Consider the following 16,831-nt stretch of genomic DNA (forward strand, 5'->3'; position numbering starts at 1 on the left):
TACAATGATCTCTCAACTGGCCCAAAAGCTAAACTCGTAAAGAAATTGTCGCAAAAAAGAAAAACAAAATCTTGACCACCTTTACTTTACTCTGATATCCATTACTGCTCTCTACAGTTGATGTGTTTTTTTCAAGTCAGTTTATCGATAACTTGTGCTCTGCGTTTGACTTTGCCCAGCCCCTATTTAACTCCTCAGCTCAGTCTTTTTGGGAAAAAAATGCTGCTTCCCTACCCACAATGCTGCGAAGACAGATTCGGTAAAAATCATTAAATGTCATCTTATATGTATATACCATTATCTTAAGAAAAATAGAATCAATATTTACGTGCACAAAATCATGAAAATGAATTTAAAATATGCACCTAAACTTAAACATATTGTATCTTGCTGAAAAGAAGAATGAAAAGTGTTATCTTGACCTCCGGCCTTTTAAGCGGAGAACGCTATTTTTGAGGGCAAAATAAAGTGCGCTTTCATATCGATATTATTTTAATACCGCACTTTCTCTTGTTTTCAAAGCTGGATATCTTCACAACCCGCAGGGAATGTGCTTCTTGTTGCTACCCATGCAAAGATAACGATGTCAGGATGGTAACCAGGTTTTTAAACATGGCGTGCTTTTTAAACCTTACTGTGGTGTGATTAATTTTTTTTTAAATAAAACTCGTCTTAATAAGGCTTGTTTTATTTTCAAGTCGAAAATTAGATTAGCCTTTTGCTCGCGTAGAGTTTTTGTGCCATTAATTTTTACATTTAATGCCCTCATCATTATCTTTTGATAAAGACAACCATTATCTTCTCTTTTATACAATATTTTTCACCCTCGTACGACCATGTGTGCGATATATTTTATATATTATGGTGATAAATAATTTTAACGTCTTCAGAATGTGTTGATTTTCAACACGCAGTGTCTTCTTTTGCTATCTTTGTATTTCGCGTGACAAATATCTCCCTGCGTTTTAAGGAAAAGTGAAATTTGTCTTCTTAATAGCTTCGCCGTTTTTTTAATTGGCGACTATTGAATATGACATACATGAATATATATGCTGCCTCTTGCGTGCTAGCTTGAAAGTAATAATTTTCCAACACCCTGCTGTTGAAAGGAGAGCGATTTCCGATAGTCAGCTCATTGTAAACATTAAGGACATTCATATACGTCTTTACAATCTTATTTTGTCTAAAAACTGCCATTCTGTTTCCTTTTCCGCGGATATTGAAAATAGAGAATAAAAGTCATTTCGACAGGACCAGACGGTGTATAAATGTGAAATTGAAAAGGTGTTTGTGTACAATCTTTCTATAAATTTCGATGTCACTAGGTCCAAACAATTCGTGAAGGAAACATATTGAGTGTTTCATACATGAAGAATGTTGTGATACAACTGACAGGAATACACAAAAGTGAACAGATGTAACACACACATTTCGACCCTTTGTTTATTTTGTTCCCTTAAGTGATGTTAAGAGGATTTAAGTGCGTGGTGTACCACTAGAGGCTGAAATTAAAATAGCGGTAAAAGCTGTTCTGTTTATACCTCCAATGAAAAAGGACTTATTCTGAGTTTTTATATAACTTGGGCGACTTCAAATGTCGGCTTCATTAGAAATGCTAACTACTAAACAGTTTAGAAGATTAAGCGCGGTAGTCTTCTTTTTGAAGAAACAGTGTAGCTGCCTGATATTAAAAACAATTGATTTTGTCTTTATTCTATTCTTGTCATCTATCGTCAAACAGGAAAAGTGATAATAAACAGTTGTCTTAATGATATGACAGTGTGTAAGGGAATATTAAAATGTGGTTAAATTTAAAGTTTTACCTAATATACTTTCTGTAAATCAAAAAGCCACAGTAAATGTACTTGAGCATTTCTGTCCAAATAAAATTCACATGTCGTTTCATGTATAAAGTACAAAGAAAACCTATTTGTTTTGTAGTTTTTTTTTTGACCTGTGGTCTATTCAGCAAAGTATCGCACGGGAACCGAAAGATACACTTGGTATGAAGAATAACGTATGCACATTCATTTATAATGCTTTTGAAGAAACTGTGTGCAGTTAATCACCATGAGAATATATAGTGCCATACTGTCGCCGAGAAAAAGTTGAATTAATGTCAGTTTCCATTTTCATTTTCAAATGATTGTGATTCACAAAATTAAGCCAAATCAATTTTTTTTCATTTTTACATGGTTTTCTTTTTATCCATGACCTACTGTAAAGTCCACGACTTCTGTTATGAAGAAAACAATCAAAGTTGGTGCTCATAAGGTTTCAAACAATGAAATTCGGAAGTCTTAGTTTACGAGAAAACATATATTAAATAGAGCTCTATGTGCAAGTGCCAAATCTTTGATAACTGAGGCAAGTCGTCAATTTTAAATAATTTATCATATATACTCCTGTCTTTATCTCAGTTGCTCGTTTACTTTTATATTTAGGTGATCGGCCGCAAGTTGGCCATTTTTTGAACGTTACTCGTTAAATAAACTTTATACTTTCATTGTAGATGGACTCATGCAGTTAAGTTTTTGTGCTGTGCAAATCATAATAGAAATGAAATACGTCATTTGTGTTTTATTCAGTTACTCGTTAGCCTTATAGTATTTGGCTAACTTTTCGAGGCAGGCAATAGCCTTCTTCGTCCCATTTCCTCGCTTAAAATGAACCGCAAAAAATTGCAAAATTAAAATTGAAAATGTTTACAACTTTCTAATCGAAGTATCCAGTGTCTTGAAAGTCATGCGAATCGCAATTTTAACCTGCGAGATCTACATATTTATTGCGCTTCAATACGGACAACTTCACCAAAATTCACTTTTTTTGTTGACACTTGATTTCTTTCATCATTGCCTCCATCGACATCTTCTCCATCTTTCAATGACTGAAGTGGCTCATTTCTGAACGAAACACGATATTCTTTTGCCTCAAGGTTAGGAATTAGCTCTTTGCACCAATAACTGTTATTCCACAATAATTTTCTTGCCGCGTAAGTGCTTCGTGCGCTTCGTGGTGTTGCAAGCTGCATCGTGTAGGGTAGATGGTTTGATTTTCTTTGTGAGCGCCGCTCTCTTCTCCGCGAAATTTTGCTTTTTCTGTAGATGTTCGCATTGCTGCAAGTTTCCTGCGATCGAAATCTTAAGCATGAAATCACCAGCATTTTCACAGTGCCACATGGGCTAAAAATATCCCGGCAGTACCGTCTGTGGAGAAACACAAATATGAACGGATTAATGGCTGAGTTGGAGTAAACCAAGATATAGCAAAAATTGATTATGGTACCAAAATATCGGAGACCCTTTTCCGAACCAAAGTCTTTCCAAATCCACATGATATGGTTGGGTAACATACAGAGTGAAAAGGCAATCACCGCAATTATAAATATCCTGACGATTCTCATATTGCGCTGAGCTCTCGCCTGCACTAGTGGCTTTTTACCGTTGCGTTTTCTTTCGCCAATCGCCTTGTGCATTCTTTGTATGTCTCTCCAGAGCTTTTGACTGATCCGTATGTAGTTGGCGGTGATCACAAAAAGCGGCAACACATACAGAGCTATAAAAACTGCAAGCGTGAACACTTTGGGATGGTATTTCTTAGGCCAGTTTTCCATGCACTGAGTTACACCGTCGCTGGTTTCAGCTTTAAGAATGGCAATGTACGGTCCGACCAGACTGATGCTAGCAGCCCAGAGAATAAAAACTATCGTAACTGCTCGTTTTGCTTTTATTTTTGGCTTAAATGGCGGCATAACTGAACGATGTCTCTCCCAGCTCATGAAAAGCAGCGTGTACACAGACACGGCCATCAAAATGGTTTGCAAAGGGTACACGATTTTACACAGCACGTTTCCAAAAGGCCACTCTTTCACTAATCTTTCCACAAAGTCAAATGGTATACTTATTACACAAGTTGCCAAGTCTGTTGCGGCCAAATTGAGGACGAAAACGTCGGTGATACGCAAGCGGCGTCTTTTAAAAACAGCCAAGCAAATTAGGGTATTTCCTATCAAACCAGCAGCGGTGATTATAGAGTAGCACATCAGTTGAACGATGGCTAGTCGATCGAAACCTTCCACCGAAGTTGTGCTTTTGTTAGTTGCAAATTGCTCCGTTAGGTTTACAGCAGAAGACATGTTAAACAAGAGATTAGTCGCCGAATTACCGCTTCGGGCTTCAAACTCGGACGATTTTATCCCGCGCTATTTCACAGTGCACCGTTTGTGGCCGAAAAAGTTTTTCGATCACTTTATGTGTCGAATTAAAAAGCAGTTTGACCGCGCGTGTGACCTGAATGGTGGCTACTAATATTGAAATTGTTCTTATCTTGACGTGAAAATAAACGCTTCATGGCCATCTGTCTCCAGATTGAATAGCCTTCATCCCCACTTAATAATATCGACTCAACAGCCGGGCGAATAAAAAAGACTGCGATTAATGTGTTTTGGAAGCAGCTTTTATCGTATGCATGAATTCAGTTGTATTCCGCAAACAGTTTTAAAATGCATTCATATGAAGAGAGCAAAAGCACTGTTTGGTAAGCATCCAAGAGCTGTTGAAGTTTATGTCCCCACATCTCAAAATAACAGATAACAGAAGTACCGCGACTTGCAAGGAAAGCAGAGGCCATCTCCGTAATAAGTTCAAAATAAGTTTAGTGATTGTTACTTCTGATGGGTTTGAGGATGTTATTACATTTTACTGTTCGTCGCCTCGGAGGAAAAGTCATGGAGAGATCGAAAGACATGACTTCTAGACAACACAGGAGGTTTTAAATTCATTTAGAAAAGCTAACTGACTTCTCTTACAGCAATTTATAGAAATTCATATTCATTAGAAGAGCTATGTCTAACATCCCGCTGCGTTAAAGAAACGAACGGTTTTCTATTGAAAAAGGTCAGACAAGTCTCTAAACTTGAAATTCGTCTCTGTTCGGTCCATAGAGGAAGAGGAAGGAGAAACTAAAATAAGTATTTGAAATTTCTTGCATTTTCGCGATTAAATCGGTGTTTGACGTCACTTCCTCAAATAAATTGTAATAAAGTGCAGTAGGAGATGAACTGTTTCTCTATTTTTCCTGCATGGGTTATTCGTCATGTTTTACAATGATGTATTAAAATATATAATTCACATGTTATAGAGCGCAGGAAATTTATTTCTCTTCCGATAGTTAATGCTTTGTTAATTGACCCCAATATATGTTTATTTCTGACAAATCTCTGCGGATGCAAGCCGTAAATCAGTGGGCGGATGAAAGTAAATGTTGCCTCTTTCGTGTGTTTTTGCGCACGTACTCGCTGGGTATTCTTGGTTTTTGCGAAAGCAGCCGACGGCAAATATCAAAATATTGTTTTTATTCCCAGCGAAATATTTCAACCGATGAGGTAAGGATGATTTAGCCACTCTTTTTCGGCATTCAGATACAAAATGTTGTTTTCAGCCTTTCTGGCGTAGAAATTAAAAAACGATATTGTAATGCCCCGTCTGCGAAAGATGGGACTTTTGTTTCCAGGGCGGGCAATTAAACTACCCTAGAGCGCGTTTCTTTAATTTTCTTTTTCAGATTCGCTAAATACAAGTCGGCAGGCTATAACTAAGCGAGAAATATGTTTCCTGTTTTCCCGGGAAACACAGATAAATGCGTAAAAGGTTGTGGGCTGATGTCTGCAGATGAGTGAGAGAAATGAGTGGAAGGAAATTAATTTTCTCTGGTTCAGAATTAATTCCAATAAAATTTGCCTCAATTATTGGAACACTGTCGAAATTTTGTCAAGTATTTCAATTATGCACTTGGTCAGAGTGCATAATGGTGTCAACTTGTTCATCATCATGTGTTTTAAAAGCTTAGTATTCAAAGACTCTCCCGTATTACAAAACCAATGAGTGGACACAGGGATCACGAGATCCTCTTTATGTATAAAAATAGAAGGGTATAAAGGTTTTTTTTTTGTAAAAAAACCTGAAACGCAGTCTAAGTTTCCGTGCATAGGGCATCTGTAAACGTTTGCCAAGGCCAATTTAATCAACTAAGATTGTCTGTTACTTCTAATGCGAGAATTTCGCCTTTGCTTTATGATCGCTGACGGTGATCATATCAAAATAACGTGTCGGTACGTTTTTTGATCTTAGTTTAATTTACCTTCAGAGCCGCCTTCTAAAGTCAGTGCGTGCGCTCAGCTACCGCCCGGTCACCATGTAATCCTTAACCTATTTGCGCTTTTAAGCGGGAACTATGTAACTGAAAAAAATGGAATGTTGTAAATGACAACGTGTTCATTATAATCTCAGTTTGGCCCTAAACTTTTTTAGGGGAGTGGGGAGAGAGAGTGAAGTTCCTTTAAGTATATTTAGTGCTGGGGGTGGGGGTGGGGAGACGTCCTAATCGCATCATGACTACACTGTTTGAAATGAGTACTCCCCTGCCAAAAACGTTAGATTTTACTTTAAACCGGTGTACATATTTAAGGTGCACAGAATAATAAACGGCTTTAGACTCTTGGTTTGTTATCAGGTATCTAGCAACAGGCTTTTTTCTTCAATTTTACCCGTATTTCAAATCTAATCAGAGGTCATAAATATTGGATAACCCTGTCTTGTAATAAAAGTAGGTTTTTTATTTTCACTATTCCTTTTAAACTTGAGAATAGTGTCTGGGTTTCCATTAAAATATCAAATTAGAGGCATCTGTATCTACAAAGGCCTCTTTAAACAACAAAGACCGTGAGTAATTTCTGATTCAGATAATTTTCGCCTCTGCCCTACAGCATCAGTAAATTCTGTGATCAAAACAATAGCGATATTAAATTTCGATTTACCTTTTGAGGCACTTAATTTGATCTTTAGGCATACATAAATTAATTCACTCTGTCCTGTGCAACTCATTTCTTTATTCAACAGAATTAAATACTCATTTTCATACCGTGTACATATTTAATATTCTAAGCTATCGTCGGCTTGTAAATTGAGGTATTCTGAAAAATGTTTCCAAGTGTCACGGTTTAGTGTTCCACAGCATGCTGTAAGTTAGCAACTTCAGAAAACAATCCTTGTTATGTCAAAATTTTTTTCATTTTCCTTCTCTTGAATTAAGTATTGTAAGTTAGAAGCATACTTAAAAAAGAACATTGAAAACATATCTTCATTCTTTTACTAGAAAAAAAAATTCTAATTTGATTTATACTAAATAATAAAGCAATCAGGATTCAATGATATATTCAAAGATCAACTGTCAAAACTATACCTGTAACTGTGATTGAAACTGTGCATTTACATTAACACTGGCTACTTTTTAGGATGGTGTGCTACCAAGGTAAGAGAGGGGGGGGGGGGAGGAGGGGAGGGGGAATTGAAGTGCCTTTGACCTTTAGGAGTGACTAACAACTATATCCTTGCTAACCTAGGTTTTAAAGTTGTTTTTTCTAATTGTCGATATTTCATATTTTTATATTTAAATATAAATAATAAATATCCAACTTTTATATTTTAGGGTTATATTTCAAGGCTTTATCATTAGTTTTTTATTTAAGAATTACCAGGTATTCATAGAGATAGAAGTTATAGACTGAGAGTATTTTATCATGGCTACACAGGGGTCGATACCAGCTTTTACTACGGTACTAGCTGATCCATTTTATAGGGTAAATTAAGTTATTATTATTATTATTATTATTACTATTATTATTTTCCTCACAATATCACTACTGAATCACTCATTAAGGTCACAGGAGCAAGGGAAATGATCACCAACTAAAGAAGGTTTGGATTGTTCAACAAGTTCTCCTTGCCACTACCTTAGGAAATATATAGAGTACAGTGTAGAGAAAATGCTTACTGATGTTAAGGTGTAAAAGGGTTAAATATATTTTGTGATGGAGAAGACCCCCCTCCCCCTTCCCCACACCCCCCCCCCCAAAAAAAAAGGCATTATCCTTATTTTCTTTAGGATCAATACCCACCACACTTACACAAAACCTCCTGAAATACAATTACAATACAATTTCAAACTTTCAAAAGTTTTTCAACAGTTCTTTGAGTGAAACTTTCTCTGTAAATGTTACATGGTCCAAATTTGTGAACCAGGGTTTGATAATGGTAGCTGTTGTGTCTTCCTCCCAATCTTGCACATACCCCAGAAGCTGCTTCAGTTGCAGTTCAGAATTGCAGTTTTGATGACATGACTTGATGTCTTCAGGCTCCGACACTCTTACCTCAAGCACATGACATGTGTAACCAAAGGCTTGACCAAGACTCTTGTACACTGCATACTCCCAACACTTGGTGTAGACACCATCCACTACAACAAAAGGGCATAAATTTGCCATAGCATCCAGGAAACAAGAGCGACAGTAAGCCTCGGCAATGTTTAGTTCACAGAGATCTAAGGCTATAGCACCTTTCTTTTGAAATAACTGTCCTGAATTACAATATGTTAATCCACCTGATTCTCTGGCTTCTTCTGAGTTTTCAACAAGATGTGTTTTTCCACTTCCAGGAATGCCTCTCATTATTATAACAACTCTGCCTGTATCTTGAAAAGAGTTACTGAGTTCTGTCAGTTTTGCAAGACCCTTGTCCATCTCTGAAGCATTCCCTGAGTGAAAAAGTGCTTTGATTTTATTTCTTTCATCCTCACAAATCTCCTTCTTTTCAAACAAATAATCTGCATATTGGCAGAACTTTGGTGGCAAGGTGGAAGACAGTGCCTTCAAGGAGTTTTCCACTGCTGAAACTTTCTGATGAGTACCATCGACAGCTTTTGGCAGACATCTGGAGAACAGAATGAGAGACTCCACAGCCTGTTCTCCAAATTGAAGGTTAGATTTCATTAACTCCTGCAACTTTCTAAGTAACTCATCAGTTAAAGACCTTCCTCTTGTGATAGTAAGATGAGGTACAAACTGATCTCGGTTTCCTTCCAAACTTATTTCAGCCTTTTCAAACTTAAATTTCAATGCTTGGACAATTTTCAACAACCTGTCATCAGGATCAACTTTGGCATAAAGAATTCTGTTGTGAAACTGTCCAAGACCATTGATTTTTAGTTTATGCCTGAGTGGAAGAAGGGACACCAATAAAGGTTGGATTGACTTGAGAATGCTCTTAGCAGTGGCTATGTCATCTTCATTCTTCAGAGTTAACATTAGCAAGGTGATGTGTAAGCTTTGACTTGGCGTTACTTCATACTCTGCTTCTTGGCCAAGCTCTAGGTGGATCATACTTTGGATCTGCAAAAATAAAGGTAGTTTTATTAAACCCTTTGAATTACAGAAGTGACTATAATTATGTAACTTCTCCCCAAATTTTCAATGTATTATTTGGCAAACATTATCAATACAATATCAACCAGACAAGCAATGGGAATAAAGACAAATATCAATTTGGGGATTATGTGTTGGTACAATACCAAATTCTCAGAACTAACATGATAAGAATTGTAAAGCTGACAATAAGGAGAAATACTAATGAGGTCTCGGAATTTAAGGGGTTACAAGTCCCTCCAATTAAATTCTAAACTCACCTTGTTAATGTTTTCAATTATTCCCTCATCTGAAATCTGAATTGCAATGAAATAATTTGGTCCATTCTTTTCTTTAACAGACTTCACTTTCAGAAGCTCTGAAGCATTGGAAACAACTCCAGTATCAGGTACTGTTTCCTCTGTGACTTGCTCTTGATCAGAGTTTTGTGGCATACTGATCCTCTCTTTGACATCCAGAATGGTCTCATTGCTTCCTGTAGATCCAAAGACTCTATCAATACGCTCCCGCTTGTCCCAAACAATTTCCCCCAGGTACTTGAAATACTGAATTCTATGACGAGGAATGGCAAGGTCAACAAAGTGATCCACAGAAGCCAGATCCTCCCATGACAGATCTGTGAAGTCTTTCTCTACAATTCCAACAAATCTATCCAGGTAACCAACCACAAAATCTTTTGGTGAAAGCTCCTCGTCCCATTGAATTCTGGAAATGACATCACTTGCTGTTTTCATGGGAGGTTTCTTCTTGTTTAAGACAACCTCTTTCTTTTCATGATGCTTATTTCCAGAGTTGTGAACAGACTTTCCTGCACTTTTTACCTTTTCAATATCATTGGTGGATGATCTCTCCTCAACATTTTGCACCCCACTATTAGCTTGCACTCCTTCACCATGTTTATTTAAGCACTTGACACCGAATCTACACTTCCCTTCAAGAAAGAATTTGCAAATGTTGGCTGTATTGTCAGGAGAGTTTTTCTCTCCTTGAGAGGAAAGCATCAGTTTTTCAGATGATTCCATTTTCTTTAACCAGTTCTTAGATTCTTCAGTGAGATTATAAATCATTACTTCACCACAGCTCTCCTGTGCAATGTGGTACAACAGTGATTCCAATTCTGTATAAGCTGGTTGATTATCTTGTGTAACACTGATGGAAGGTGGAGCATTGGGGTAGTTCTCTGGAGGAACAAGAAAGTCTCTTTAAGAAATTAACAGAACTCTGCAGTAATCACAATTAACTATGCTTCTGAATTTCAGAACCTCCTAAATGATACTTCACAGGCATAGATTTCTTTCATAAGGTAAATAAACTAAAAAAAACCCTAGGATGTACTATTTTATCCAGAACACTTTGACATATCACCCCCAAATCACACATCAAGGTCACCAGAATAAAAGAAATGCTCATCAGCTAAAGAGGCTCTTGATTGGCTAAGAAATTCTCCTTGCCAGGTCCTTAGGAAATGTATAGAGAACACTATGGAGAATAAGTATACTGATCCTCGCTGTAATGAATAAGTATACTGATGTTATGATGCATAATCGCTTGATGATATGTCCTGTAACTACAGAGTCATTTATACACGAAAGTAAGTAAATCATTGCGTAAGGGTTACCCTTCAAGAAAATTAGAATAAGGGCTTATACAGCCAGGCTATTTTTCTGTAAGTAATTGCAGTCGAGACTTGCTAAGCAGGTGGGAAAAATCTTAACCACTCAGAGGACAGTCTTGAAAAATTGAAGATGGACTCTAGTTTAAAGCGATCGTAGCGAAAATAATAACGCTAGTCGTATGAAGAATTATAAATCCAAGGTAAGTTTAGAATATGGGAACTACTGAGGAAAAATTATCTCACCTGGTAATGTGAAAATTATTTTTGTCTTACTCTGTTGAAAGTTTACTTCATAAGACACAAGTTGATTCTCTTCTGATCTCTTTACCGAAACAATTTCCTCTCCGTAGATTGATTGCAGTGCTTCAGCTTCCATTTCACGTTCTACAGAAGAGTACTCCATATTCTCAAGACGAGTGTTATCCCAGAAATTTAGACTAATTTTGACACAGATCACAGAATTTTGGAAATTTATTATTCCAGCAAACAAAATTGCATTTTGTGGTGCAACTGTTTATGGCCGTGAGAAAACTGGACCCTTGATTAAAAGTCAGTTCCAGGTCTCCGTTCGTAACGCTCTCCTATTTAGAATACGTCACGATTTGGAATACCTCTAAGAAAAGATTTATATGCTAAATACTCTTTGACTTAAGACCTGGAGCCATTTAGCTCAAATGATTCACTGCACCTTTCCAGCTTGCGGAGCCAGTACTATATACCAATATCTCGTTGTTAAGTTAGGCAGTTTCTAAGCAAAAATTAATTTCACTTCAGGCACTTTTAAATTAACTTTTTACTTATTCGTCATAGGACTAGTTTTAGTCAAATGGTACTTTATTTTTAGAGATTTTTGGTTTACTTTTACTTCAGGGAACCGCCCTGAAAACCATGTACTTAGAGTGATGGGAGTCGCCTCTCAGAATATTCATTTTGCTTTTATTTTAGGATATTCTTATTTCCCATTTTCATAACTTGGGAGCAAAATTTGACTGCAGCCTCGGATCGCTGATGGTCGAAGAGATTTATTATCACCAGACTCGAAAAAGATCTCTCTGCGCACTGCAAATGGCCACCGGCTTGAAGGAATATTTTCAAGCAAATCTCCATTTTATCTTATGTAGTGAGTCCGCAAGATGTTTTTCAAGGTTAAAATCACTTGAACTTTCTAGAAAATCTCTATGATGATGTGTATAATGAAAAGACATTTAAGAGCAGTGGAATGTAGCTATACGAGATTTTCATCGGGCTTTTTTTTCCTCTTTTTGCAAGGAAATATGCAAGAATCTTATAGAAACTTTTCTTTTCTTCTCATCTTAAGTGTATATATCTAATCCGGTCACGCTTAGTTTTCCAACTGAAATGAACTCCTCAGATAATTATATTAAATCTATGGGCGATAAGAGTTTGTGTTAAGACGGGGTAAGATTTGTGAAAAAAAAGTAATGTCAGTACTTAATCGATCTAAAGGGCAGTTAGTTTACTATTTTGCGAAAGCCGACAAATCTAAAATAAACAAGTTTGATCGACGTGCCATATCATAAACTAGTTTCTACCCCTTGCTTTCTCGAGCCGTACTGGGACCGAGCGCAGCGCAGCATCACTTTCACGTCTTCCCTGGCGTCGCCATGGAGACTGCATAAAGGCCTGTACTAAAATTGAACGTGTACCGATATTGTTTAGATCATGTTGAGTATCTGTTACTACATTCCTCATTCTATATCATGCACAACAGGGCACTTGAGTGACCCTTAATGATGGCTAAAACGTCATTTTCGTAATTCTATGTGTGACAGCTAATTTTACGACCAGTCATCTGTTTGGCTAAATATTGATACAGGAAATTCACTTCTTGTAGATAACTACAGTACCTAGGTTTTGATCTAACTTAAAGAAATACAAAGAAACCATTTATTTGCGTGATTTCGCTTCGTGGATGAAACCCGCCGTCGAAGCAGGTCTTCATATATGATAACCTGAAGTATATCGAATTGCATGATTTTAGAGGGTGCACAACAGCTTAAAATAATTTGAAAACATGATGAATCCGCATTGAGCCCCCAAGCATCTAGACCGCTGGTGTCCCCGTGTCTTCGAGCTTTCTCTTGGAATTTCGTAAATGGTTAAAAAGAAATGTTGTCTGATTTCAATGTGACTAAGGCCTAAGTTCTGAAAAAGAGGCAAGTATGCGGATAAATATTGGGCTTCGTAAAGTATCAATCTCTCATGATTGTTACGTTTCTACTGGATATACTCTACTGTGTGGAATATACAAATTGAATTTTTTATTTATTTCTGTAGACTTAATGACTCCAGGCTCTTAGAATTAACGCCACTTGAAATAAAAATTATTTTTATTGAAACTCATTTTTTCCATTCAATATAACTGTGTCACAGCTCCGAATATCAAATATGCGGTATTGAGGCGTTGAAGAAATTCATAAAAAAACATGCAGTGATAAACTTTGCATCATTTGGCGAGTAGTTTTGGCTAACTAAGGCAAAAATTCCAAGATGTGGCTCTCAATGGCAGCCTTCCTAGCTTGTTTTGCTTCCAATGCAAATGGCCAAAACCAAACAATGCATGAGATGTCATTTGACGATGGAAATTTTAACGTATCGTGGACACACAACAGAAGTACGGAAGAGTTAGAGTTTGAAGTTAATGCCAATGCAATAGGTTATGTTGCCTTTGGGTTCACCTTTACGCCAGAAGACATGCAGAACTATTCTATTGTGGTGGGAGGCACAAATGGCTCCGGACAGAATTATTTCAATGTAAGTTTGTTTTTTTTTTCATTCTTTAAGATGTGCAAGATTTATCCCCAGATGTTCTACTTAGTGACCCCTAGAGAGCTCGTCAGTGAGACAGGCCATGTGCACTACAGGTTTATTTTAGCACATAGCACTGCCACATACTGCTTGGATCAGTTGTGTCGATCCTTCTTTTCCTTAAGTGTTTGACAAGCTTAGTATCAGACACAGAGGGTCAAACTCCTGATCACTGATTTCGTTTCCGGGAGAGAGATCCGACTAAAATAGGGACCGTAAGCAAACCAAGCGACTGCAATGAGAAGGTATCCAAACAGTTGATCTAACGGGCAGGACAATAACTCAGCTTGTTCGTTTTAAAACTTTTTACATTTCTTAGCCGTCCTCTGCAAAACAACAACGTGAAATCACCAAAACTTTCGAGATCTGAGAAGGAAATTCTGACGGCGCATCATTTACGTCTCCATCTGGAACTCAACGCTGATCATAAACATTACGCTGAAGTTTAGGTGTGGCACCGATAAAGACAGTTAACATATCCAGCCGTTCGCAAAATTCTAACTAAAAATGCAAACTAATTTTTAGTCAACATCTTCCTGAGCATTGCCATCCTGATCGCTTAAGGCCCCTTTTAATTTCCCTTGCTCTAAACATGTGTTCTTCATTGATTGTAGCAAGAACGCAGATGAAGTTCGAGCCGAGTCGAAGCTCAGCTGAATTCTGTTTACAGGCTTCATCCTCTGCAATATTGCTCTTATTGCAGTTTTACATATATGATCAATTCGTAACAAAATCCAGTGTCTCCTGTTCCTATTTAATTTACAATTTTGTTTAACCAATACTAACTCAAATTCGCTGTGGAAAACATCTGGGACACCACCTGTTTCTCACAAAAAATTCGTTTTTCAATCCAGACGGTCTTTTTGAGTTCTGTTGGTTTTGTGCAGCCAGCGTTAGCTTCAAAATATTTACTTATGATATGAATAGGTTAAAATTCATGGTCCTGTTTCAAACGCTCATCAAAGTATAGTAACTATGGAGTGAAGCGATTGTAATCCTTTATTTGAAATTCAAATTTGCTTTGTATTGCTGTCAGGTTCGTCATGGTTGTTAAACAAAATTAGTTTCGGAAACCGGCAATTTTTTTTTAAAACTTAGTCAGGTGTAAATCTTAATCGCTCGGAAAAACCCGGAGACTAATAATCTCATTTGATTCTTTTTTTTAATCATACCTGCGCCTCTCGCTCTGGTATTCTCGCATTCAAGCCTGCAATCAGCACTTCAGCAGATATTGTCCACGAGATGATTTAGATCACGGAAACATTGTGTATGTGAAGTATTTTCAGACCATCAAAACATTAGTTGTATTGTCTTGAAATTTTCAGAATATATTATTAGGACTCTCCACGCAACTATAAAGGGGTAACTCCCAGCATTTTTATCATATTAATGTTTATATTTACTTTCTGTGAAAAGAATTTAAAAAGTTTTCACTCACAACCTCTAGAGTTACCACACCAGTGGCCTCGGGAAACTTACCCTGGATGCGGACCCGCAAATTTACATACTGGACAGTGCTGAAGAACAAAATGGCACTACAACCTTACGCTTCCGACGACCGCTGGAGACAAACGACAGTAAAGACATCCAGTTTAACGTAAGCATCTTAGCTTAAGTTGTAATTCAAATAGAGCGATTTTCGATTGCGTGTCGAAGAACCAAACGCTAAGTAGACTGAGTACCAGGCCTTCCATGGGAAGGGGGAGTGGGTCTAAGCGTCCTATCATTGAGCAGATGCATGACGAAGCAGAACTAATTTCTTTCGAAGCTCTATTTTTTGTAGTGAATTAAGTGCAACTCAGAATTTGGTAGAGAGAATCTGCGCTCTATGCGTATCTTTCTCATTTAACCATCCATGGAATAACCCTTCAAAATTGAATAATCTGCAAAGTAATGTGATGTTAGTTTGTGAGGTGTCCTGCGAATCGGAAGAATATGATATTTTGGTTCGTTTTTCTGCGCGTCGCAAAATTATTTTTAACTTGAGGAAACCACAAAATATTGGTTTGGTAAAATAGAAAAACGTGAATAGGTGGTTATTTACAAAGAAAAAACAACGATGGATAAGCATGGAGGAGATTTCATCAAATTGACGACAAAATCTACGTTAGCTTTTACAAAAGGCAAAATCAGTCCGTAACATGGTTCTTTCCAAACGTCTTATTTCTACGTTGCAGGAGACCACTCGTGTGTTCCTTGTGTGGGCTTATCATAAATATTCGGATGCAGATAATGTCGTTACATACCACACAAACAGAAATTACACAGAACAAGCCATGCAAGTTGTCTTCCCGCCTGTGGAAATGACGTCAACACCTCCGGCCGTCATGACCAGGGAACGGCCAAACCCAGAATCCTCCGCAGTTCAAGTGGTTGTCAGTGCTTTCACGCTCTCTGTCTTGGCAATTTCAGCACTTATGTTTTGAAGTAGCTCTGGGTCATTAAAAAAAAATTATAAAATAAAAGAAGCTATAGCAGTTCAACAGGCACCTGCCCGCCCAAGAAGGACAATCTCACTGCTTTTACATCAAATTAGAGAAGCAAAATTAGTCTCATTCAAAGGCATTCTGTGCTCATTTCGCCAATTGGTAAAGATCGCTTCACGTTTTTTTTTCAGGAATTCTGATTGCCTTCTCCTTTTTCTTTTTAAGCCAATATATTATTTTCGTGTTAGAATTTTGGATGATAAAGATTGGTCTAAATAGTAAGACCAATTTGGTTTCCACGGCAGACTTGAAATTGGATAGGCATGCCTTGTTTTGGTTCTTTTCTAAGAAACAAAAGAAGGAAAACTTCCCATCAAACATTTTTGATGTGTTATTGACCTATCAAATAAGTTAAGAACCACCAAAAAATTTCAACGAGTCAAGGTCATGCCTTATCCAGTTAACCTGCATATTCTCCATACTATTCCCTATACATTTCCTAAGGTGCTCACAATGAGAATCTGTGAAACAATCAAGAGATTCTTTAGTTGGTGATCATTTCCCTTTTTCTCTTGACCTTACACTGTGATTCATGGGTAATATTTCCAGGAGAATTTAGATGGTGTCACTCTTAAGGGTCAAAGGTTAACCACTCCACAAAACGTTACGAACGGAATAAAATTCATCATGTTCAGCCTATTGCTC

At 37.3% G+C, this 16,831-nt stretch overlaps 3 protein-coding genes across 3 annotated transcripts; 1 reads left to right on the top strand and 2 right to left on the bottom strand.

Moving 5' to 3' along the window:
- Positions 1-987: 987 nt before the first annotated feature.
- LOC131778348 (QRFP-like peptide receptor) lies at positions 988-4,731 on the bottom strand. The gene has a single exon (XM_059094765.2). It carries the CDS (start codon positions 4,133-4,135, stop codon positions 2,783-2,785), a length of 1,353 nt encoding a protein of 450 aa, XP_058950748.2. The 5' UTR covers positions 4,136-4,731; the 3' UTR covers positions 988-2,782.
- Positions 4,732-6,874: 2,143 nt separating this feature from the next.
- On the bottom strand, positions 6,875-11,369 carry LOC131778328 (uncharacterized). The gene is made up of 3 exons (XM_059094744.2): positions 11,115-11,369; positions 9,517-10,436; positions 6,875-9,223 (listed from the first exon to the last, which is right to left on the bottom strand). Exons 1-3 carry the CDS (start codon positions 11,272-11,274, stop codon positions 8,006-8,008), a joined length of 2,298 nt encoding a protein of 765 aa, XP_058950727.2. The 5' UTR covers positions 11,275-11,369; the 3' UTR covers positions 6,875-8,005.
- A 1,944-nt stretch (positions 11,370-13,313) lies between these two features.
- LOC131778329 (DBH-like monooxygenase protein 1) lies at positions 13,314-16,825 on the top strand. The gene is made up of 3 exons (XM_059094746.2): positions 13,314-13,646; positions 15,148-15,297; positions 15,878-16,825. The coding sequence occupies exons 1-3, from the start codon at positions 13,383-13,385 to the stop codon at positions 16,124-16,126; spliced, it is 663 nt and encodes a 220-aa protein (XP_058950729.2). The 5' UTR covers positions 13,314-13,382; the 3' UTR covers positions 16,127-16,825.
- Positions 16,826-16,831: the final 6 nt, after the last annotated feature.

This window comes from Pocillopora verrucosa, chromosome 8 (genome assembly GCF_036669915.1).
Source record: "Pocillopora verrucosa isolate sample1 chromosome 8, ASM3666991v2, whole genome shotgun sequence".
Lineage (NCBI taxonomy): Eukaryota > Metazoa > Cnidaria > Anthozoa > Scleractinia > Pocilloporidae > Pocillopora > Pocillopora verrucosa.